Source organism: Eubalaena glacialis, chromosome 9, assembly GCF_028564815.1.
Source record: "Eubalaena glacialis isolate mEubGla1 chromosome 9, mEubGla1.1.hap2.+ XY, whole genome shotgun sequence".
Lineage (NCBI taxonomy): Eukaryota > Metazoa > Chordata > Mammalia > Artiodactyla > Balaenidae > Eubalaena > Eubalaena glacialis.
This window is the reverse complement of record NC_083724.1, coordinates 116,488,510-116,514,439: the sequence shown is the minus strand read 5'-3', so window position 1 is coordinate 116,514,439 and position 25,930 is coordinate 116,488,510. Positions and strand designations below refer to the sequence as shown.

At 41.2% G+C, this 25,930-nt stretch overlaps 1 protein-coding gene across 3 annotated transcripts in view; it reads left to right on the top strand.

Annotated features, from left to right (window-relative positions):
* The window catches only part of PINX1 (PIN2 (TERF1) interacting telomerase inhibitor 1), a 77,312-nt gene that overhangs the window by 5,590 nt on the left and 45,792 nt on the right, over positions 1-25,930 (top strand). For 2 of the 3 annotated variants that reach the window (XM_061200759.1, XM_061200761.1), the window contains exons 3-6: positions 537-629; positions 2,370-2,448; positions 12,653-12,745; positions 19,211-19,287. In XM_061200759.1, the coding sequence (XP_061056742.1) occupies positions 537-629; positions 2,370-2,448; positions 12,653-12,745; positions 19,211-19,287 (342 nt within the window). The remainder of the gene's footprint in view (positions 1-536; positions 630-2,369; positions 2,449-12,652; positions 12,746-19,210; positions 19,288-25,930) is intronic. The other variant, XM_061200760.1, reaches the window with a different exon arrangement.

Below are 25,930 nucleotides of genomic sequence, written 5' to 3'. Positions count from 1 at the left end.
AAATAATATCCAAATTCTCCCCATAACTTCCAAGGTCCTTAAGGTCTGGCCCCTTTATATCATCTTATTTTTTCTCCATCCACTGTGCTGGAGCCACCTTGGGTGCCATTTAGTACACCAGGCGCTCTGGGACTCTTTACAAATGAGTGTTAATGATGCGGGGGACTTGGAGTCCCCTTCCTCAGTGTTGTTTTGTAAAATTACTTAATGGAAAGCACCATAGACTTTAATGCCTCTGATGGGCTTCCGTTAGTTTGGCAGTAGCACTCCGCTTTTGAGCATCAGAGAAAGGCATGTTCTCCTTAGTGTTTCCATGGTCCTTGAAGTGGGTCACAGGTTGAAGGATTGGCATTCATTATTGTAAGTGCATCCTTGGTATTACAGAATCTTGTAAGAATCCATTAGACTGTGTCCTCTTTGAGGACAAGGATAATGCCTCCTAGATGTTTAGTGATTAATCAAACAGTTGATGAAGGAAGAGAGGTATTTTTATACCTGATAAAAATGCTAACTCTCTTTGTGTTTAATCTCCACAGGGTTTAGGAGCTCAGGAGCAAGGAGCCACAGACCATATTAAAGTTCAAGTTAAAAATAACCACCTGGGACTAGGAGCTGCGATCAGTAACGAAGTGAGCGACAGCGTCTGCTGGGGGTTTTCCTTGCATAATGGATATTTTTGTCAGTGTACAAAATTTAATCCAGTCAAACTGATTGATCAGTTTTAAGCTGTTCAAGCGTGTATCCTACATGTTTTAGATAACTAAGGAACCTGTAACTAAGCTGCTGGGCATCTGTAACATGTCATCATTTTGCCTCATTGCCCTACGGGATTCTTTACTTGCTTATGCATAAGAGATCCAAAGTAGCTTTATTGCTGAACTTTGCAAAAAGTATTCTTTTTAAAGAAATATTCATTTCAGGACAGAGAGGAATTTTCATCTTTACCTGCGTTGTAATATTAGCTTATATTGTTAAAATTGGTGGCATTTTATTTTGGAAATACTGAAAGAAAGTGGTATTCTTTTCCTGTCCCGTTGTCTGTTTCTGACTGTTGGTGTATAGCACTTGAATTTATTCACATTTCCCCTTAAACACTGACACTTTGAAAATATGACCCTGTAATTAAAAGTTCATGGCTTACCCTGCCTTTCATTTTCAATATCATTGCTCACTGTAGAAAGGATCTAAACTGAAAGCTTTGTTCTTACATTTTTGCAGCCAACAGAATCTGGTAGGAAATCTGGGGAATTACTTAAGGTAAACTGGGTTACGTTGCTTAGTTCAATAGCTCAGAGTAGTGGACTGGAGCAGCTAAAATTGTTTGGGCTAACAGCTAAAATCTTAAACCACTAAAGGAAGAGTTTAACATATACATGTTGTCAAATCATCATGTTGTACACCTAAAACTAATATAATATGTCAACTATATCTCAATAAACTGGAAAAAAGTGGCGGGGGAATGTTCCATTTCTGAGGACAAAATCCAAGACCAGTACTTCAAAATGTTTGAAATGTCACACACTTACTAGATGGAATGTTTAGCAATATCGTTTATTTTCATCAATTAATAAACACACCTTGGACAATTTTAAAAAAAGAGTTTATGTAAGGTTGATTTTGAAGGTAGTTTTTGAGAGGTGGATATACAGATATACTTAACTTTTTAGGAGAAGCATTGCCTGGTAAACCTATTCAATATACCTTAACCTTAAGCATTCTTTAAAAAGTACACATGAGGCAAGTTCCCGAATTGAAACCCTGCTCCCCGCAGGTTGATATTGTTTTGGAGATGTTCATTCTCTTTTAAAGCCAGGTCGTCTTTGTTATGATGAGCTTATTAACTGAGCCCCTTACAAACGGGTGCTGATGGATTCAGGGAAGCTGGGGTCCTTCTTGCTCCCGTCCCCACTGCTGTTTTCTGAAATTGGGGTGGATGCAAGCAAGCAGAATTGGGCAAAAGATTTTAAGCTCAAATGAGCAAAGAAGAGAGCCCTCAAATCTGTCACTGCTTTTTTCCTTTGACCTACATAATTTTCCCATAGTGAGAAAAAAAATATTTTATTTTGCTTTATTTTAACATTTAGCACACAGGTTGCCTGTTGTTTATTTGACTATAAGTTGACTTGATAAGTCATCTACATTTGAAATCAGGGCTTAAGCTTCCAAGATCCTCATTTTTAATAATGATATAGATAAATTACATTTCAAATTTATACTATTCCTTTTTCATTCAAATTTATAAAATAATATTTTGGTGAAACATTTAAAAATTCACATTAACTACCAGATTTCCCTGATTCCAATATATATCTTATCTCAGCTTAGGTAAACTACAGGCTTGTCTCTAATTGAGTTTTTGGTATTTTCAGGACAACTGGATTGCTCATCAAGATGATTTTAACCAGCTTCTGGCTGAACTGAACACTTGCCATGGGCAGGAAACAGCAGGTAAGGAAACTTTGCTTTTTATCCATTAGGCTTATAGAAGACATAATCTCAATCTAAGATATTTTTATCAACTCTTTTTACTGTAAGCATCCTATATCTGAAAGTTAATTGATTGTAGCTATCACAAATAGTCATTTCTGTTTATGTTTTAGGGGTATTCTCATTGAATTAACCTTAGTCATGAGCAAACACTTTTTTCCCCATTAAGAGTTTGAATGACAAGATAAAGCTTTTATTCAGTTTACATTTCTCTGTTGCCTTTCCCTTATCCCAGCCTGACAATGTCCGGGGTCCCGCAGTTCCGGCCTTGGCCCTCTCTCATCTCTCCTTGGCCCTGACTCTCTTCTTACGCCCTCCGGTCTCACGGGGCGATGTGTGGTGACCACTGCCACACTTCCCTCTACTCCTTCACCCTCTCTCCTGAACGCCCTGCTCAGTGTCTTCATTCAGGGTGTCGTCAACTCCTGGCACCTAGCAGGTCCAGACTCCAGTTCTGTACCTCCCCCACCTGCACCCTGCAAACTGTTTGACACCCATACCCCACAGCCTGTTTTCTCCACCATCTTCCCCATTTCAGTTGATGTCAACTTCATCCTTCCAGCTGTTCCAGCCAAAGAACAGCTGTGTCCACTAGGAAATTTTGTTGGTTCTACCTTTAAAATATATTCAGACCGTGACTGCTCCATGTCACCTGCACGGTAACCAGCATGGTCTGAGCAGCTGTTATCTCTTGTCTGGATTATTGCAGGCGCCTCTAAAGCCGGTTTTCTCAGCCATGGCACTGCTGATGTTTCGGGCTAGATAATTCTTTGCTGTGAGGCATGTCTGCATTTTAGGATGATGGGCAGCATCCCTGACCTCTACCCCCAAGATGCCACTAGCACCCCCTCCCCCTAGTTGTTGCAACCGAACATATCTCCAGATCGTGCCAAGTGTCCCCTGGGCAGAATGCCCTGACAGGGAGCTGCTGCTCTGACTTGATGTTTCTCCATCGCGCATGGACTCCTCCCGTGCGTTCTCAGCCTCACAGCCAGAGGGACGCTTCTAAAGTGCTGCTCCTGCTCGGAGCCCGCCGTTGGCTCCTCCTTTCTGTTCAGGATAAGAGCCGGAGCCCCTGCAGCAGACTTGCAGCCCCACACAATATGGACCCTCTCCCTTTCTGACTGTCTCCTACCCTCCCCCTTCTTACCAGTTCCATCCTGACCACACCGACTCCTGTACTGGTTTCTGAATACACCAAGCGTGCTCCTGCCTTGGGGTTTCGCACTAGCTCCTCCCTCTCTCTAGAACACTCTTCCCCCAGGTAGCTTCTGTGCACCTTCTCAACAAGGTCCACACTCAGTTGCCAATTTAAAACTGCATCCTGTTCCTCAGTTCCGTTTTTGGAAGTCAATTGAAAATTGGTAAGAAATAGCAGCATGAGAATATTATCGAGAAACATGGAGTAAGGAAAATGAGAAGAACCAGCTAAGAGTGCGGGGTCAGGGGACGGGGCAGGGAGTCGCTGCACTTTTTGTTAACAGCTTTGTTGAGGTGTAATTCACATGCCATTACCATTCACCCATTTACAGTGTGCAGTTCAACGGCTTTTAGTATATTCAGAGTTGTCACCAGAGCCAATTATGAAACATTTCATCACCCCCAAAAGAAACTCTGTACCAAGTAGTATTCATTCCCCACTTCCCCCAACCACCCTAGGCAACCATTGACTTACTTTCTGTCTCTAAAGATTTGCCTATTCTGAAATCAAAACTGCAATGAGGTATCACCTCACACAGGTCAGAATGGCCATCATCAAAAACTCTACAAACAGTAAATGCTGGAGAGGGTGTGGAGAAAAGGGAACCCTCTTGCACTGTCGGTGGGAATGTAAATGGATACAGCCCCTATGGAGAACAGTATGGAGGTTCCTTAAAAAACTAAAAATAGAACTACCATACGACCCAGCAATCCCACTACTGGGCATATACCCTGAGAAAACCATAATTCAAAAAGAGTCATGTACCACGATGTTCATTGCATCTCTATTTACAATAGCCAGGACATGGAAGCAACCTAAATGTCCATTGACAGATGAATGGATAAAGAAGATGTGGCACATATATTCAGTGGAATATTACTCAGCCATAAAAAGGAACGAAATTGAGTTATTTGTAGTGAGGTGGATGGACCTAGAGTCTGTCATACAGAGTGAAGTAAGTCAGAAAGAGAAAAACAAATACCGTATGCTAACACACGTATATGGAATCTAAAAAAAAAAAAAAGTTTCTGAAGAAACTAGGGGCAGGACAGGAATAAAGACGCAGACATGGAGAATGGACTTGAGGACACGGGTAGGGGGAAGGGGAAGCCGGGACGAAGTGAGAGAGTGGCATGGACTTATATATACTACCAAATGTAAAATAGATAGCTAGTGGGAAGCAGCCGCATAGCACAGGGAGATCAGCTCGGTGCTTTGTGACCACCTGAGGGGTGGGATAGGGAGGGTGGGAGGGAGACGCAAGAGGGAGGAGATATGGGGATATACGTATACGTATAGCTGATTCACTTTGTTATAAAGCAGAAACTAACACACCATTGTAAAGCAATTATACTCCAATAAAGATGTTAAAAAAAAAAAAGATTTGCCTATTCTGGGCATTTCATATAAATGGAATCATGCAACATGGGTCTTTTGTGACTGGTTTCTTTCACTTAGCATAATGTTTTCAAGGTTCATCCTTGTTATAGTATGTATCAGTACTTCACTCCTTTTTATTGCCATGTAATAGTCCACTGTATGGATATTCTACGGTTTATCTGTTCATCAGTTGAAGGACATTGGGTTTTTTCCACTTTTTGTCTATCTTGAATAATGCAGCTTTGAACATTAGCATACAAGTTTTTGTGTGGACATATATTTTAATTTCTCTTGGGTTTATACTTAGAATGGAGTTGCTGGGTGATACCAGCAGTGTATGAGGGTTTTAATTTTTCTGTATCTCAGCCAACACTTTCTATTATCTGTCTTTTTGATTATAGCCATGCTAGTTGGTGGGAGTGTTATCTAAGTTTGGTTTTGATTTGCATTTCTATAATGGCTAATGATGCTGAACATCTTTTCACATGATTATTGACCATTTGTGTGTCTTCTTTGAAGAAGTATCTATTCAGATTTTTTGCCCATTTTAAAACTGTGCTATGTGTCTTTATGGTTGACTTGTAAGGATTTTTAATATATTCCAGGTACAAGTCTTTTATCAGACATATGATTTGCAAATATTTTCTCCAGTTCTGTGGGTTGTCTTTTCACTTTCTTGAGGGTGTCATTTGAAGACTAAGGATACAGAAATAGATAAAAAGACTCATTCCCCCTGTGAAGAAACTTCAAATCTAGTGTGAGAGAAAGAAATGAAGTAAATACCAAAATAACTAGATTCCCCAGTTTTTTTCGGTTCCTGAATAGTTGAGAGACAGTAGCAAAGATATGAGGGATTTATTTGAAAATTTATCCAAATCTCTTTGTTTCCTAAGCTTTTTCTTTCCCATCAGGTATTCATAAGTTTGCATTATTGATGACTTTAGGTGGCTTCTAATACACAGGTGTGGATACTGAATGTGCTGTTGGGTTTAATAAAGTAGACACGGCTGAAGAAAGTGTAGACCATAGATTAGAAGATAGTATCCATAATGCAGGTGTGAAAGACAAAACGATGGAAATATGGAATAGAAGTTTAGATGGAGGATAAAGTGAGAAAATCTAATATCTAATAAAAGTTCAGCACAAGAAGAGAGAGAATGGAACAGAGGCAAAATTTAAGGAGATAAGGGCTGAAGACTGTCTAGAACTGGGGATAAAGCAAATCCACAGATTCAGAAAATTGAGAGAATCCATGCAGATTACATTAAAAGTCTCTACTCGTAAATGTAATAACAGATGTGACAACATAGCATCATGGCAGAACAGCATACACATGCACACACAAAAGAGAGAGAAGATTCTTAATGCAGCCAGAGACAATATGCTTATTATCTTCAAAGAAGCAACAGTTATATATGAAAGCAGAGTTCTTAACAATGGAAGCCAAAGACATTGGAGTAATATATTGAGGGAAATATAACTGGCAACCTAGACCTTTACATTCAGCAAATATGTCTTTCAAGAATAAATTTTCAGACAAAAAGTTTACCACCAGTAGGCCGTAAATAAAGGAAATTTTCAAGGATGTACATCCTTCAGTCAGAAGGAAAGAATACTTAAAACACTATCTGTAGTATCCCCAAACTGGCAATAACCCAGATGTCCGCCAACAATAGAATGGAAAAGTAGACTGCCACATTTGTAAATACAAAGAAATGAAGAATAAAGTACAGTTACATGTGAGAGTATAGGGCAGGGTTTGGCAGACTTTCCACAAAGGGCCAGATAGAGATATTCTGCAGACCGAAGCGTCTCTGTCACAACTACTTGCCTGTTGGAGTATGAAAGCAGCAAGAGATGATATATAAACAAATGGATGTGGCCATGTTCCCATAGAACTTTATTTACAAAAGTCGGTGGTGCGCCGGATTTGGTCCACAGGCTGTAGTTTGCTTCTGGTGTCGAAGACTCATTAACTCAATGTTGACTGAAAGAAGTGGGACACATAACATGCAGTGTGATTCCACTTACATAGAACTTCAAATGGAATGCAGAAATCTGATATTTAGGTGCTAGACTTGGGTGGTCAAGTTATTTTGTTACTTTGTTATAACAAAGTTATTTTGTTATAACTTTGTTATAAAGTTACTCATGGTAGAAATGAGTACTCTACTATGAAAGTCACAATAGTGATTACCTTTGGGGAGGGGGAGGGGTTTGGGATTGAGAACGGGCTCATGGGGAACTCCTGGGCTGATAATCTTGTTCTGTTTCTTGACCCAGTTGGTAGTTACACAGGTATGTGAGTACATTGTGCTTTATGCACTTTCTATGGCTATTACCCCCTCTCCCCCAGAATGGTTAAAACCAGAACGAAAAGCAAGGGGAAGGGTGGTTATCCCAAAAATCATGGTAATGGTTACTGTTAGGACAGTGGTTCTCAACTGGGGATGATTTTGCCTCCCATGGGATATTTCACAATATCTGTGGACATTTGTGGTGATCACAACTGGGGGGATGTTCCTGACATCTGGTCGGGAGAGGCCAGAGATGCAGCTAAACATCCTATTGATACAATGCACAGCACAGCTGTGTCTCTCCTCCTTGCCCTGAACAAATAATTATTCGGCCCAAAATGCTATAGTTCCGAGGCTGAGAACCCCTGTTACAGAAGGAAGAGGCACAGGGGTGCAGGATGCTTCTAGATGCAGGTAGTGTTCTGTTTCTAACCCTGGAGGTGGTTACGAGGGGTTTGCTTTATAACTAATTGTACAGACTTCAGGTACTCCTATGTATGGTGATGTTTGTGGCGATGAGAGATTCCTGAAAATTGCATGGGCCCTTTTCTGGAGGTAAAACATGGCAAGTGTAATTTATGTCATGTTAAACCTGTGATGAAGGTTAACTAAAGAGTGCAGATGCAACAATTTGAGTATCAGGAATCAACGTCTACCTTAATGAAAATCTGGTGTTGTATAAATGGCCATCACTTTTCGTAAACAGGTTCAATGACATGATTAAGGTGTCAGACTTGAGGTGGCCTTTACTGTGACATCGTCATGGAGGCAGAAGCTCTTGAGTCTGGGTTCTTTTACCTAGAGGCATTCACAGGTTCGTTCTTTTTTTTTTATAAATTTATTTTATTTTTATTTATTTATTATTTTTGGCTGTGTTGGGTCTTCGTTGCTGCACGCGGGCTTTCTCTAGTTGCGGCGAGCGGGGTCTCTTCGTTGCGGTGCGCGGGCTTCTTAATGTGGTGGCTTCACTTGTTGCGGAGCACAGGTTCTAGGCGCGCAGGCTTCAGTAGATGCAGCACGTGGGCTCAGTAGTTGTGGCTCACGGGCTCTAGAGCGCAGGCTCAGTAGTTGTGGTGCACGGGCTTAGTTGCTCTGTGGCATGTGGGATCTTCCCGGACCAGGGCTCGAACCCGTGTCCCCTAAATTGGCAGACGGATTCTTAACCACTGCGCCACCAGGGAAGCCCCACACGTTCATTCTTGAACAGGGAAAATTCTCACCTTGTTTGGTATCATAACTTTCTCCTTTGATGTACTGAGTTAGAGAATACTTTGTAACTTTTCAGGTGATAGGGATGCCCAGAAATTATCACACCAGGATTCCATAAAGGAAGGAGCTATGAGATTCATTTTTGGAGCTGTGGAAAAGAGAAAGCAGATTTTTGAGCAGTTTGCTTTTGAGATTTGACAGGGATAGCTGGAAAGTTACTTTTTTCCAGTTTGATGGTATCGTGATTACTGTTTGCTAACTGAGAAATGCCCTTGTAATAGCCATGAAAAACCTGGTTCGGGACAGGTCCCTTTGTGCTGATTGCCCAGGCTGAGCACGGTCACCGCAGCCGGGCCTTCCTGATGGATTTCCGCAAGGGCGGTCAGAGAAGTGTTGGAGTGCCTCGGGGAAGCCTGTGTTACTTGTCAGGAAGGTGGCAAGGGCATATCAGACTCCAGGAGGTGGTGCCTCTCCGTGTGCAGCCCCATCCACAGGCTCACCTGTGCAGGCTGAGTCTTTTTCTGTGTGAGACATAGAAGTACAGTAAATCATTAACTGAGTTACTCATCTATAGGTTAACTTCCACCTCAAGACCACTAGAGGGTGCTGCACCCCCTGCGGTAGGGACAGTGCTGTTAGCTCTGCCTCCGTCTCTCTCAGTACAGTCCAGCCTTTAGAATAGTCCTTTAACGGAAAAGCTGGCCAGGGAATGGATCTGGAGAGCTGAGATTATCTTTCTGCCAAGTCATCTTTGGTAAATACAGTATCTTCATCCAAATGAATTTTTGGTCTTATTACTTGAATTAAAGCTGACAAGCAGATGACACGATGACCTAGTAACATATTTTTCTGGTATAATAATATTTTTAGTTCCTTAAGATTGCTTACCGAATCAACACAGTTTGCCTTTCAACTAAACAGAAATTCTATACTATCCTTTTCATAGAATCTTGCAAAGGTTCTAGAAATAACCCTTATTCCTTTGTGGGACACAAAAATCTCTATATTCTTTAAAATTTCATTTTTAAAAATTATCCTATCTCAATTAGTTACTCCCAGACTCAATTCAGCTTTTTGGTAGACTTATCTCATGGTTTTGAGAAATGCTTTTTACTTCTGTCAGGTATTTTGTCCCTTGTGATTTTAAATATTTTGGAAATAAACTGGGATGCTGATAACCTGTCATCTACAAAGGTGTGGTTTAGGACAGGGATCTTCAAATATTTTTGCTCCCAGGGCTCCTGAGGGAATTTCGAAAAACAGTATACCCTATCTCACAGTTTTAGATCGACATCTATAATGTTTTTAATCACAGCTTTAAATAGTTACAAAGAATATAATATCTGGCCTATTGGGAAAAGTGGCATTTTAAAATAAAAGCATTCCATGAGTCCCAAATGTATCCAGTGGATGTTAAATACCAGAGCAATTTGATATCCATGGTCACCTCTTTAGAAATAGAAAAGTAAGTCCTTTAATATTCAGAGATATTATGTTTCCTAGTTTCTTTTCCTCTGAAATATTTCCCTTGTATATATCCCATAATATGTTAATATATTTTTTTGCTTGAACTTTGAAAAATTCATTACCCTGTCATGTTTCTCCGCTACAAAACAAATACATATAAATTTTGGGTTTATTTCTAATAGCCCCAAGGCCTAAGGGTAAATACTTTTCCTTTGGATTAGGTTGTCTTTATTAATTAGTAGCTTATAATGAACAAAACCAGGAAATATAAATTTTGATAATTATTAGAACAGTAAAACCTTTTTGGAAGTGCTGGGTTTGCTGCTTTGATTAAAAGGCGCCTCCATGGCGCCAGTACTGTGGCTTGTTCCTTATTGATCCTGGTGAGAGGAGAGCTGTGCTCCCCTTGTGTAAAGTGGGAGGAGGACACAGGGGAGAAGCAAAGAAGGAGGACCAGATGGATGCATCCACACAGAACAGAGCAGCTTTAGGAAAGCGTGTGTGTGGACAGCCAGGTAGAAACTGTTCCCCTAGGGCGTGTCCGGGCTCGGGTTTGCTCTGGAAAGGCTGTGTGCTCGGAAGGTGGCAAAGCTCCCAGGGGGTTCTCACGTCCCCAGAAGTGTGAGCGCAGCTCCGCTGGCACACAGTGTGGAGGTTAAGGATGTGTGCTCTCATGCAAATCTGCCTGGGTTCCACTTCCGTCATAGCCACCGCCTTGATGGGCCTTATTTTACCCCTCTTGCTTCAGTGTCCTGTGAAGTCGGTTTATTAATCATAGCAGCTACCTTCCAGGGTGGTTGCCGAGATGAAATACAGGATTGCATAGAAAGCTTACAGCCCAGCGCCTAGTACTTAATAAGCCTTCAGTTGGTAAAAGCTACTTCAAGCTGATACTGTGCTTGGTAGTTTGTGTTTGGAACATCAAAATTGAGAATGTTATGTGCTATGTAAAGTGTTTGGCCACAAAAAAGAGCAGAAAGTTTCCTGGTGGGATGTTTTTGAAAAAGTCCCAAGCTGATCTTGGGAAGTGACCGCGGAGGAGAACGTTTCAGGCTGTTGATGTGATTAAGCTGCGCTAGCCATTGTCTGAAAGCTTAAAACATCTGCCTTTACATTGTTCAGAGCCTTGCTGTGTAATTTACACTTTGCTTTCAAAATGACTAATTTCCTGGGAGGGATTACAGTTAGCTAATGTGTTTAATGGACATGTGCTTGTTTTGCTTCACTACTAAGGTGAAAATTTCCTTTTTTCTCCTTTCTCTAACCTCGTATTTATATTTCCTTATGACATAACCATAGGAAAATTCAGTCTCTTTTCTACCTATGATGTGCTCTTTCTGCTACTTAAACGTGACAAATAGATAAAGATGAGGGAACACAGGCAGCTACTGAGAATCCTGCCCCTGACTTTCACCCCGGATCGAGGTGCTCTGACATTTCAGGCAAAGGACTAAGGCTGCTTCCTGGCTCATGTTTTCCTGTTTTGTCAAAGGAGTAACCACCTGAGTTTATTCCTCAATGATTTGTTTTTGTTGTTGTTTTTGTCCTGAAAGGCGAGCCTCCAGTGAAATCTGGTGTTTGAGGCGGTGACTCAGTGCCAGCTCTGCTCCTTCACGCTCTACCTGATTATCATCTCTGATCTGTTTTTGATTATCATTAATCTCTCTTACCTTTATTCACTTTTTAAAAGAACTTTTTATTTGGAAACAATTGTAGACTTACAGAAAATTGCAAAAATAGTAGTAGAAAGAGTCCTGAATACCATTCACCCAGTTTCCCCCAACGGTGACATCTAAGATAGCCGTAGCATAACATCAAAACTAGGAAATTGACACTCATGTCGACTATTAACTAGAACGCAGACCTTATTCAGTTTTCACTATTTTTTTTAGCCTTCATTTATTTGTGTGTGTGTGTGTGTAGTTCTGTACAATTTTATCACATGTATAATTTCATGTAGCCACCACCACAATCAAGATATAGAATTGCTGCATCACCACAAAAGAGCTGCTTCATGATGCCTTTTTGTATTTACACCCACCTTCCACCCCTCCAACCTCCAAACTCCACTTTCATCTTTGTCCCTAGAAACCTTTCATCTGTTCTCCATCTCTGTAGTTTTGTCGTTTCAAGAATGTTATAGTCTAAGTGGATCATATAGTATGTAGATTGACCTTTTCATTTAAGCATAATGCCCTTGAAGTCCATCTAGGTTGTTGCACAGTATCAACAGCTCCTTCCCCTTTATTGTGGAGTAGTGTTCCCATATAAGGGAGTATCAGAATTTGCTCAGCCATTCACCCATTGAAGGAATTTTGGGTTAATTCCAGTATTTTAGTATCACAGATAAAGCTATCATGAACATTCGTGTGGACGTTTTTTGTGTGAACACAAGTTTTCATTTCTCTTCCTCCAGGATGTTATAAACTTCTGGAGAATAGCCCTGCCAGATCCATAGTACACAGTTTAAGAATAGTTCTAATCATTTTTAGAGTTCAGTAATAAATAATAGGGCTCGTAGGATTTTATTTAAATAAGACTGTGTCACTGTAAGAGAATGAGAATGGAATGCAGAGAGTTTAATGTAATGCTTTTCATGCTTTTTTAAAAGACTCCTCAGACAACAAGGAAAAGAAATCTTTCAGCCTTGAAGAGAAGTCCAAAATCTCCAAAAACCGTGTTCATTATATGAAATTCACAAAAGGTAAAATTAAGCATTTCTTTACTTGTTTGAAATCTCTGTGTTCACACTGGATTTCTTAAAGCATTTTTAGCTCTTCACCAGCATCACTTGTTTTACTTACAAAATGGGGAAGGAGGGCCGCGCTGACTGGATTGATCTAAAGCAACACTGACGGTTCAGCTCTTGCTGTGAGTCACCGGGGGTCTTGTTAGGATGCAGATGCAGACTCATTCGTTCTGAGGTGGGCCCCAGATTCGGCTTTAGACTATGTACAAGTCCTTTGGTAAAAAGCTGAGTGTGGAAGCTAACATGCTGTTTAGAGGAGAAAAGGGATTTTATGTGGCTAGATCAGAAAATTTTAATTTATCGCTCAACATTTTTAGTTACATTTTCCTGTTTTTCAGAGCTTAATGTTGGTGTTGAACCGCTCCTAAAATGTGCCAATTTAGAGAATTATGTGCCATGTTGAGATCTCCAGTATGAGAAATCTCACTCCCGAGTTGACTCTTCTATTATTCCACACCGTTTCTGTGTTTCATGTAGTGTTAACTTAGGTGTTCCATGGTCATTGCCAAAATAGTGTTAGAAAACATGTCTTCCTTCATCACCACCTCCCCACTCCCTTCCCAGTGCTGTACCTACACGGTCAGTCGTGGGTGCAGGTGTCCTCTTTAACCACTAGGTGGCAGTCTTGTATTGGAAAGAAACCATTTAACTTGAACTCATCAACTCCCCAGATGTTTTCCCATGGAACAGTGTTGTGTGCTGTGTACTTTTCAGGCACAAAACGTTATTTATCACATTAATATACTTAAAGTGTAAGTATGATAACTGTGTTATCTAGTCACCATTTGATGGTTCGTCTGTGGGAGAGTGGACGTATGTTGCTACCTCTGTATGCCAGGAAAAGCACGTGTCTTTGCTTTAGTCTCGTTGGCATGATTGGGAATTCCCTGACACCTAGAACGCCGCTGAATAGCAGTGGGCACTGGAATTCCCACTACTCTAAACTGTTGATGGCGGCTCTCATGTGGAGCCAGGACCCCAAAAGGTAGACTGGGTTTGGTTTGAGGGAGGGCTCATGGCAGAGCTGAAGGGAGGAGAGAGCCGATTAGCTTCGGGGACGCGTGCAGGGAGAGACTGGGGCTTCCCCTTCCCTGTCCCGGCAGGTATGGCTTGTCTGGCTCGTCGTGTTAGCCTCTCTTCTTTCTGTCAGGGTAGAACCTTCTTTGTCGTTCTCCTGTATGGCTTCTGAGCAGGGTTCCTCTCCACCCCTGACCTGCTGCACGACAGAAAACAATCCTTGTTGGCCCCTCTGTCCTTGTTGGGAGAGGCTAAATGGTCACTTCATGCCCAACCCTTTAAATATCCCTCCTTCTCATTAGACCCTATAGGAAAAAAAAAAAAATAGATACAGCGGGAGGGGTGCTGAGCAAACATGAAATTAAAAGTGCGCTGTGACTTGTGGGTAGTACGGCAGCCTTTTAAGCTTTGACTTTTGGGAATGGAATCTTCTCATTTTCCTTTAGTACCTGACTACATGCATGATTTCATCTGAAGCATTTGCTGAAGCCGGGATAAACCTCTTTAATCTACTTTAATCTAATGGATGCCGGGAGTATCTCCTTTCTGTTTCTAGTTAAGCCACCCCCTTGCCAGGTGACCCTATCAACCTGCTTGGTGTGTTGTGCTTTCCTTTTCTCTCTTTTAAAATGAAGTTTGCTTATTTATTAGCCTTGTTTGGGGAGCAGGGGGCATTGGTATGCAGGGAAGGTAATTCAACATATATTGTCACAAAGGTAGCAGAGAAGATTGAGTGGAAAATAGAGGAGTTGCAGATTGGGAATAAATAGAAAAGATAGAGGGAGGCAGAAATCCAGGTAGTGAGGAAAATAATCATTTACCGTCCATCTCAGCAATCCACAATGAAAGTTTATTTTTATTTACTTATTTATTTTTAATTTTATTTATTTATTTATTTGGCCGTGCCGCGCGGCATGTGGGATCTTAGTTCCCTGACCAGGGATCGAACCCATGCCCCCTGCAGTGGAAGCGCCTCCGTGCTGGACCACTGGACCGCCAGGGAAGTCCCCCAAACGTTTATTTTAAAGTTCTTTAACTTACTGAAAGAAATCTTTCCTTGTAGAGCAGCTGTTGTCACTGGATGTGAATGATAAACTCTCAGTTTCCTCCAAGGAGGACTATCTTAGGCCACAGGAAACTGGATTCTGGCCATGACTGTCTCATACAAATCACTTAACCGCTTCCCTTCTTTTAGCCTCAGTTTCCATTTCTGTGAAATGAAAGATTTTTAAGTCATTGTTGGGTTCTAAAATAGGTTGTGCTTTAGAACTTACCAGAAATGATGCCGTTGTGTGGACATTTTGATTGTTCAGCATAGTGGATGATAAGGATTTTTGCCCATGGGTATGCTCATAGTTACAGTAACTAACTCACTTATTTAATGAGGATGATTCATATGGTAACTCCATCTATGGTCCAGGAAACTAAAACATGGAAAGATGGCATTTTATTTAGCTTGGTGTGAAGAGTGAAGATAAAAATTTCACTTCAGAGAGGTTACAGTAGCAAATAGCATTGTAAAATTTGTTACTGCCTAAATATTGGCTGTAGCATTTTAGTTCTGATACATAATTATTCCTTTCTCTAGTCCTAAGTTTATAATTTAAATTTGACATCATTTATTACATAATTTCAAAATGTTAATTTCATCCATATTTGTTTAAAAGCCTAACTTCAACAGTGGTTTCTTTTAATTTGAAAATGTTTGGCAAGGCCATATCTGCAGAGGAAAAAAAAATAGGGAAAATATAAATTTCTCCAAAGCCGTTTTCGAGGTTTTTAACATTATACAGTGAGAAGTTGTCCAGAGAGCATTGCTTGTTGCTCCCAGTCATGCAGTGGGTGGGTGGAAGGTTGTGTACACTGTACTTGTGTGGCTTCACTGTGGTAATTTATCCAGGCTTCTTATTCCTGTGACAATTTGTGATACTTCACTTCTCAGACAAGGGAACTACGCTCATAGCGCGTGTCCCCGTGGTCGGCGTCTGGTCTGGGCGCGGACTGTGGTGTCCTGGCCAGGCTGGCTCCCTGCAGTGAGGCTCGGGGGATGTGTGTTCCCTTTCCTCTTCTGACTCTGCCTCTTTTGACATTTAACTGTGAAGTAGCACCATTGCAGGCTTTTAAAAAGTTCCGACTGTCTTATTATTGGTTGTGAGGGTCTCACTTATTTCACCCCCTGCTCTGATTCTCTCAGGTTTCCTGATTTTCTCACATTATTACCCTTTCAGTGAAGTTTCCTTAATCTTCTGTCCTACGCTTATTATCAGTCCTATGTGTTTTCATTAAAAAACAAAAACAGAATATAATATCGTTTGTTTTATCCTTCTTGATTGGGGAATGCAAATACATTTTCTAAGCAAGTGAAGCTACCTACGTAACCCTTCAGTGTTTTTTATTTAACAAACATATTTCTCAAACCTCCATTTCCTTACCCTTGCCCCTTTACTCTGAGTAGAAAAACTCAGTTTTTTGAGTCCTGGATATAATACAGTGCTATAATACAGTTTTCGCCTTAGCACTTGTTGGGCTCCATGTGACTTTTGTCCTTAAACTAAGAGGTTCCAAATTTCCATGATTATTAAGTTCTTACGTTTATTTTTTATCATTTTATTTGCTTCCCATATGGACTTCTTGGTGTTGTAAGGGTGTCTGGCTGCGGTCATGTTCCTCTCTTCCAATTTGCTGCACTGATAGACAGGAACACCTGATAATCCTCATGATGAGAAAAACAGCTAAAATGATCATAAATAAAGTGCTGGTCTCTGAAAGTATCAGATCATCCTTTCATGGACTTTGTTACATCAGCTTGGCTACTAAAACCTTTTTTCCTTGGTTCTTGAAATGTTACGGCCAACTGAAGACTGGTAGATAAATAAACCAAATCCAGGCAGATAACATATACTTCCTATTCTGTTCAATTTTTTGATTGTCATTTTCTCTAAGAGACAAGTTTATCAACAGTATTTGCTGTGATTTGACCGTCATTCAGAACTGAGGCCAATAACTTTCAAACTCATTTTTAATATGTATATTTTATTCAAAACTGGCCATAATTTTATAACATTTATAAACTATTCAGCCAGGACCATTAACTAATAACTATTTCAACATCACTTCCATCTTCACAGTTTTATCTACCTTTAAGTTCCTTTCCATTGGTCTCTGTTAATTCTTCTCTGTGTTTTGTTTTCCAGATCAAATCCAGAACAAGGCCTGTAACAATCCTGGTTTCTACATTTACTTAAGTGAACTTTGCTAAAGGATAGACATTTCTGATACGAGAACCCGTCACCAAAACTTTAGAAACACTTGTGCCTTCATTGGTACATTCTCTACTAGCTTGACAGCTTTCCCTTTGATTCTAGATTTGTTTTTCATCACTGCGTGTTCATGTTTTTTTTTTTTTTTTTTTTTTTTTTTTTTTTAAATAATTATTTATTTATTTATTTATTTTTGGCTGTGTTGGGTCTTCATTTCTGTGCGAGGGCTTTCTCTAGTTGCGGCAAGCGGGGGCCACTCTTCATCGCGGTGCGCGGGCCTCTCACTATCGCGGCCTCTCTTGTTGCGGAGCACAGGCTCCAGACACGCAGGCTCAGTAGTTGTGGCTCACGGGCCTAGTTGCTCCGCGGCATGTGGGATCCTCCCAGACCAGGGTTCGAACCCGCGTCCCCTGCATTAGCAGGCAGACTCTCAACCACTGCGCCACCAGGGAAGCCCGCGTGTTCATGTTTTGACATCCTGTTTTAGAATTGTCATCTTGCATGTACCCTCCCTTCCTTAATCCCTCCAGCATTCCTTTTAGTTCAGTTGCTGTAAAAGTGATTGTCATTTGCATTTCTTTTAGGGTATCTGTTCCATTTCAGGAGCTAGCTTAGGGATGGGTGGCTGTGCCACGTATTTTGAACTCAGTACAACTCCTTTTTCTGAACTAGAAACTGCCACCCGAATGTGCTCTGCTGTGCAGAATGGGCTCTGCCGAGGGCAAAGCTTGGAATAGATCTCAGACCTCACGAACGTTGCCCACTTCTCCCCACCAGTTTTATTCCCCAGTTTTCTGGTTCATTTTCTGAGTTCCCATCTGGGATAGGCTTCATTTTGCTCTTGAGTAGCTTTCCTTTGGGGTCTTCTGTCTGGGTTCTACGTAATAACCAGGTAGAACCAGGAAGCTTCATTTATTTCCAGCTCAGGAAGAGAGGCGAGAGCAGCCCAGAGCCACGCACGAGCCTGTCCTCCTGGCAGGAACAGGTTGCACTGACCGGACCCATGAGTCTGGTACTGCAGCCTAGGAAACTGGTTTTGGCGCCTGGGTTTGCATTAAATCGAAGGGTGTTTCTTTTTTTAATTTCATGGAGTCACTGAGCAATATCATATTTGAATGCCCCAGTGATAGTCAGTGAACTAGAACCCTTCTGGGTCATGACGGTACTTTGCCAAGTCAGTTTGCTGCCGGAAACCAAGAAGATAAGTGGGTCTGTGACAGTGGAACTCAGAACAAAGACTCTGGTGTCTAACCCAGAGCCTCACTCCCCCAGAGCCTCAAGACTTTATATGTAGTAGTTACATTTTAGAATACACTTACCATGAAGTTGACAAATGGGACTAGATTTGGTCCGCTGCTCACAGGGTATTATTGGTAGAAGTGGAAATTCCGTAGAAGTGAATTTTAAATTAGTTGGTTTGTGGGTTTGAAATTAAGTTAAAGAGTTTAGGGTTTTTAATAAGAATCAAGGATCCTTTGGGCGCTGTTTTTGCCAGAAGCCATTTAATTTCCGACTCTTATTATGTATCCTTTTATTTAAAAATGATATAGCTATTACAGTAAAAAAATTTAAAGAGAAAAATCTGAAACCCTTTCACCCTAATGCAATGAATTTTATTTGCATTTATTAAAAAGAATTTCATTCATTCAATTAATTATTGAGCTTCTCTGTGTCAAATGCAGTATGTTCTCATTCCTGTGCTCATGTGGGGTTTTGGAGCTATGTTTCTTAGCAGCATTTTTTTTATCCTGCATTTCATAATCCTAAGTAAGTAGCTCATGTCTCCTTGAAGTAAACGGGATCTATTTTCTAAGTGGGGAGCCCAGAGGCCCAGAAATCATACCTTGAAGGCATACCAGTAGTAGAGCTGCTTTAGAATTGAGCTTTCCTCTCGATCTCCATGCTCAGGGCTGTTTCTAACATTAAGAGAAAGTCAAGGGTTCTGGTTCACTTATTTGATTTTTAAGTGATTTTTAAATTTATTTAATTGCAGTAATCTGTGAAGGGGAAACAGAAGGTCAGTAGTTTACAAAATTGTTTATTTCTTTTCCAAAACCCATCTTGCTTTCAGGAGTTTCATAGTTTATATTTGTATTCCTTATTTTAGAAAGAATGTATTACTGAAGGCATCATGTTTTTCTAGGGAAGGATCTCTCATCTCGGAGCCAAACAGATCTTGACTGCATTTTTGGGAAAAGACAGAATAAGAAGACTCCCGAGGTATTAAACCACATACGATTGATTTTTCAGTGGTGTATAGAACTATGTATATTTATTACTGATAGTACTTTCCAGACAAAGTTACCAAAAAAAACTTCTAGAGGCTTCATACAAAGGCTAAATGGTATCCTCTTAATAGTAATACTTGATAGATGATATGTATTATAAGGAACTTTAAAAAGAATGTGTGTTATCTGGGGTTTTTCCCCGCCTGGTGTGAGGACTAGACTACCTCCGGGAAGAATGCCTGTTGCTGGTAGATTCCAAGGGGCCAGCGTCTCTCCCATCTGCACGAGAGAGGGCGGCGTTGCAGCAGCGATGCTGCCCGCTTTGCTCAGACTGCGTGGCTCTCTGGAGTACTGGCTGTGGGGCAGACTGTCAGACTCACGCGCAGTCCCGGGCTCTTCCACTTGAACAGCATTTTGAGACAGTGTTGGATCGGCATGGAGAACCTGGAAGGGATTTAGATGTGGTATTTCCTCCATTGTACAATATTGTTTGTTTCAAAACTAGAAGACAAGAATCGAGTGACTAAACTGTACCCTGAATGGGGTGCATCCATAATTCATGATCCTAACTATTAAATTGGGCTCTGTAATACAGCACAAAGTTCTTTGTGCCATTTCCAACTGTAAGAGACAGCCCTGGACGTCGTTTGGATATCAGAATATTAGGATTCTTAGAATATGCGTTTCTGGAGATAATGGGATAAAAATATTTAAAATTGATCTTATTGATATCTATGAAAATCTGAAATATATGGTTGCTCTCACTAGCTATGGTAACTGTCACTCGACTAATCTGATGTGTCATACTCACGTTCCTTTATTGGTTCCTAGTCAAGGCCCTGATGACTACAGAGCAAAAAAGACGTGTTTCATTTATTTCTGACATTTCTCCAGACTGTCAGAAAATTTTCCAGGATGGTAGCTATTTGTTACTTAGTATAATTTTCAAAGACTTCAGAATTACCAGTTATTGGAAATTTTGTTTGGTGACTTCCTTTGTAGGTTAGGACCAAACTCCTAGTCTTTCAGCACTTTTCTGCCCCTGCATGTGTAGCCGTGAGGACAGAGGAGGGAGGCCTGGGCCCCGGGGCCTGCTGAGCGGCAGTGCCTGCAGCTCTGCTGAGTTATGTCCAGGCAGGTGGGTCATTAGGGAGGGGGCGTCCCGACTTCAGGCCACACTGGATGCTTCATTCACAGGAGGCTGTTCAGGGTCATCAGACAACCCAGCTTCTGGTCACAGCTCTGCTCCGCCCCTCCCTGGTTCCTGTGGGATGTGGGTTAGGCCCTCTGCCTGGCTCACCAAGGACTTCACCCCTGGCTTATCTCAGTCTTCCCCTCCGTCCAGCGTCCTCAGTACCCTCAGGGATGCTCTCTGAGCCTCTGCTCTGCCCTAACAGCCCCACCTGGCAACACCCTGCACCTTGACCTCAGCCCCACGCCCCTCCCTGGGCCCCCAGCGACTGTCTTTCTGTCCCAGCTCTCCTGGTCGGTCGTGCATTCCCACTGCACCGGCTTTCCCGAATCCTTGCCTTCTTGGATTACTTGATTCTCCCTGCTGCCAGCCTTCGTTGCCCCCAGCCCGCGTCCTCTCTCTCCAGCATCCTCTTTGAAATTGTACAGTTGAACAGATCAGGGAAGGAAATATTATTTATGGGCTTCTGGTAGAACTTTAAAAGAATTTATGTGGTAAGCACAGGAAAGCTTTTCGTTATAGGAGATGAGAGGTTTCTCATCCTCTGATCGCCATCTATTTGAGGACTTACTGGTGTTGGGTGCCATAAGGTTTTTCAACACTGCGCGGTACTTGACTTTTTGGCGGTATAGTCGTTTATGATCTTGTTAAAGTGAGCCGTTCCCCTGTATTTGAGGAGTTCCAGAAACAGTTCCCTAGTACTAGCCCAGGGAAAATCTATTTTGGTACACTTGGTGTGGAGAAGACCAACCTTGATATAATTCTGTGTTTTGTGCAAGAATGATATCCAGGCACATCTTAATCTCTCATTCTGCTGATGCATTTAAGATCCTGCTTGGTGGAGAGGCTGTGTTCTATCAAGGTGCAGCTCCTGCTCTAGAGCAGCGCTTCTCCACCACGGTTGCACGAGAATGGGCTGAGGAGCTTTAAAAAAACTGCTCTTGTCAGGGTCCCATCCCAGATCAATGAAATCCAAAGTCTGGGTTAGGGTTTGGGCATCAGCATGTAAAAAAAAGAGAGAGCCCTTTTGTTTTGTTTTTGTTTTTTTTAATTAAAAGAAAAAATATCCTACCCAGATGATTCAGGTGTTTATTCTACCATGTAATGAGGAGTAAGGATTGAGAACCACTAGTAGAGGCCCTGACGGGTAACTCTGCAGGTGGAGCCTCTGGCTGTAGTGTCAGGACTATTGCCTAGAGCAGGGCTTCTCAATCCTCATGTGTACACAAATCCTCTGGGACTTTTGTTAAGCTGTGGGTTCTGTTTCACAAGGGCTGGGTGGGACCTGAGATTCTGCATTTCTGAGGAGCTCCTGGGCGATGCCGCTGCTGCTGGTCACACTGCCACATGTGCCGCAGGGAGCGCATGGGGCCTCTGCAGTGTTTTGTTTTGTTTTTTTAACATCTTTATTGGAGTATAATTGCCTTACAATGGTGTGTTAGTTTCTGCTGTATAACAAAGTGAATCAGCTATACGTATACATGTATCCCCATATCTCTTCCCTCTTGCGTCTCCCTCCCTCCCACCCTCCCTATCCCACCCCTCTAGGTGGTCGCAAAGCACCGAGCTGAGCTGATCTCCCTGTGCTATGCGGCTGCTTCCCACTAGCTATCTATTTTACGTTTGATAGTGTATATATGTCCATGCCACTTTCTCACTTTGTCCCAGCTTACCCTTCCCCCTCCCCGTGTCCTCAAGTCCATTCTCTAGTAGGTCTGTGTCTTTATTCCCGTCCTGCCCCTAGGTTCTTCGTGACCTTTTTTTTTAAGATTCCATATATATGTGTTAGCATACAGTATTTGTTTTTTCTTTCTGACTTACTTCACTCTGTGTGACAGACTCTAGGTCCATCCACCCCACTACAAATAACTCAGTTTCGTTTCTTTTATCTCTGCAGTATTTTACATTTGACATACACCTGCATGTGTATATGTACTTAAATCTAATCACATTTTTTAGGCACCAAATAAAACGCCTGTCTGTAAAGCAGTCACTTTTAAGTTTGTCTTTTACACACATATAGATTTTCATATATTGAGTTCGCTTTTATCGAGGCATACCTGTACCTTCCTTGTTGCTAAGTAAACCATTGCTAAGAAACCTTACCATGTTAATTACAACAGCCCTTCTAGCTGAGGGCTGGAGTCCTTTGATCAGATCTGTTTGAAAACACAACCTCTTTTGGCTCCTGTGTTCAGCTGGAAGGAATATTGCTTTGTTTTACCCCCTTGACCCCCATAGCAACATTGGCCTCAAGTTAATCTTTGGCATTGCCAAGGCCAAGGCGCTGCTGGAGGTCAGATTCTGGAGTCTCAGAAACCATGGTGGTATGAAATGTTAAAGTGGTAGTACCTCTCTGGGTGCTTTGGATAAGGTGCTGGTATTGATCCTGTCTTTGCATCTAGGTTTAAAGAACCTTGGGCGTTGTCCACATCAGGCTTGGGGAGCATCATACCGCTCACATTAAGCCCAGCCCGCTGATTTCTACAACCCCTGGCTGTTACGATAATAGAAATCACAGCTTTATTAAGCATCTGTGTGCCAGACACTGTACTAGACACTTATTTCTCTATTTAATCCTCATAACTATCTTATGAAGTAGGCATCATTATCGACCTTCTTGCAGAGAGGCTCAGAAAGGTTTGTTACCAAGCTCCGAAGTGGCACAGATGGGATTGAAATCCAGGTCCCTCTGACTCCAAAGTCAGTGTTCTTTCCCCTATACCACACTACTGCCAATGTTAATTAACTTTTGTTGTGTTTAAAAAAAAAAAAAAAAAAAAAAATCTGCATTTTTATTGATCTAGTTATGATGTAGCAATTTTATTTGAGATTTTGCCAGAGACATAAATAGTTAATACTTTATCAGAACTTTGTGGAAAAATGATTCTCATTTTGCTGAAAATAATAGTTTAAGTTTCAAAACGTCACTACCTTGCCTTCAATCAGAGTTGAACTGTTAGGGGTTCGGAAGCATATTACCAAATGCCTGGGCCAGCTTTGGGAACATTTTACTTTGTCATTGGAGCTGTAGGCAGGCTGAATTAAGAACAAGCTAGCTTGAGTTCCTGGAGCATAGATACCATGTTACTTGTGTATTTTCTGGTCTCTCAAATGAACTGAATGATCTAAATACACACACACACACACACACACACGTACACATCCCCAAAACATTAGTAGCCCTTAATTAATACCAGTCATGAGGTTTTTTTTGCTTTTTGTTTTTTTAAAACTTTTAATTTTGAAATAATTATAGATTCACAGGAAGTTGCAAAGATAGTACAGAGGGGTTGCATCTTATTAACTATCATACAAGATGAAAACTAGGAAACTGATGTTGGTGCGATCTGTGTGTAGCTCTGTGCCATGTCATCACGTTTGTGGATCCTGTAACCACTGTCGAATTCAGACACAGAACTGTTCCCTCACCACGAACGTCTCCCTCACGCTGGCCGCATTTATAGCCACACTCCTTCCACCACAGTCCCTCCCCCCAGCAATCACTGCTGCCAATTGAATTATCTGATCTGAAATAGAATATCATGTATAGGGATCACTGGATCTCTCTCAGTCTGATGCTCAGTCCGCTCATATCAGTCATGATCAATACCCAGGTTTTTAAGGGCTGATTGTAGTTTCAGTGACCTGCCTCCTGCACTTTTCCATGCTAGATTTTATGTCTTCTATCTCATGGGTCTTTCGAGAACGCCTTGTAGAATCAGGTCATTTGATGTCTCTAAAGCCCAAGGCTATCGGTTAAGTCATTTACTTTAGTAATTCTGGAAGTATATCAAACCGTAAAGTGATATATAAATACAGGGTGTATCATAATGTGACAGGTTTGCCATCTGTAATGTGTCAGTATAGGAGAGCTCCTTGGGCAGTGTCTCGGGGTACACTCATTATGGGGAGGTTGGTGAACTCTTTTAAATTGCATAAAGAATTTGTGTGTGGCTCTGTGTGCATGTGTGTTTGGATATATAAAGTCCAGTGCTTTCATCTGATTTTCACAGGAGTCCTTGAACCAGAAAGAAGCTTTAAATCCAGGACTATGCATAAAAACAAAACAGAACAAAACTCTTCCCAATCCAAAAAAAAATCACTTAAAATGAAAATTTTCTTTGTGAGGGTAGTACGAGTTGCTTATAATATGTAGAAATAAAAAGAAATTCACATCAAAACAAAACAACAACCCAAACTAAACTCAAGATGTCCAGGACACGTTTATGAAGTTTAAATTATGCCTTCTATTCTGTCTCTGACCTTTATACATTTAATGAAGAAATCGATCCACTGTATTTTTACATGTGGACTTTATCATCTGTCACATACACTGGACAATGACCTACTTAAAGAGAGAGGACTTATGCTGTACTTGTTCCTGGGTCCCCAGCGTGTGATCTGTTCAGTGCTTGGCACACGGTAGGGATTCAGTAAATTGAAATTTCATTGTACTTCTGTTTTTAAAAAAACGGACTTAATTGTTACTCATCTTAAAAATCATGGCTTGTATAGCTTCACGGTTGATATTTGAAGTATTTTTTTCCTTTTGAAATGTTTTGATCAGTAAATAACTCTCTCTTCTCTGAGAACAGGAAAATTCCATCAACTAATTTCAATCCAATGCCAAGCATAATCCACTAGTGTCCATAGTAGATTTTTGAGGAAGGATTATTGAATGAATGTCTGCTTCTGCCATTTTATGTTTTTAAAAATCAATCCTGTTTGCCAGAAATTGGTTTTCCAACATTGCATTTCACTCTGGAATAGTTTTTCACAGGCTTGACTGTTTTTCATTGCGGTAGAAGTTAAAGCCTTCCTGTCTCTTCAGGGACTACACTCTGACTGTATTCATGGGAAGACAGTAACTGGATTGGAGTACGCCTAAACTGGAGATGTATGCACTTCCTACAGAGACAAAGAAATGATTGAATATGTTGAATTGAAATTACTAGGGCCCCATGAGACCCGCAGCGGGTACTTGTGCTGGCCAGTGCCTGCTGGGAGTTAGAGGCACAAGTGTGTGTGTGTGTCTTTTCTCACTTGGTTGCAAGTTGAAGTTGGAGATACTGAAAAACAAATTCTGTTAGTTCCTATCTCGTTGAACTTCCTGATACTCCTTTTTTTTTTTCCCTTCTCTCATTTTTTCCCTCCCCCACCTTCCCAGTTTCCTTCCTCTATCCAGCTTGTTTCCTGATTCAGCCTTATCACTAGAGAAAATACTCCTAAACCATAGCGAGGACTGAGAGTGTGTTACCAGCATTTCTACTTTGTTTCTCTAAACAACACGCTTCTGGCATAGGCTTTGGGCCAAATAATTGTCAATTTCTTCACCTTTATAACCTGATTGAATTAGAAACCATGTATTTCTTATGTTCTCTCAGGATACCCGGCTAATGATCACTTGCCGTGCATTCCTCTGATAGCTTTTGCTTTTTGA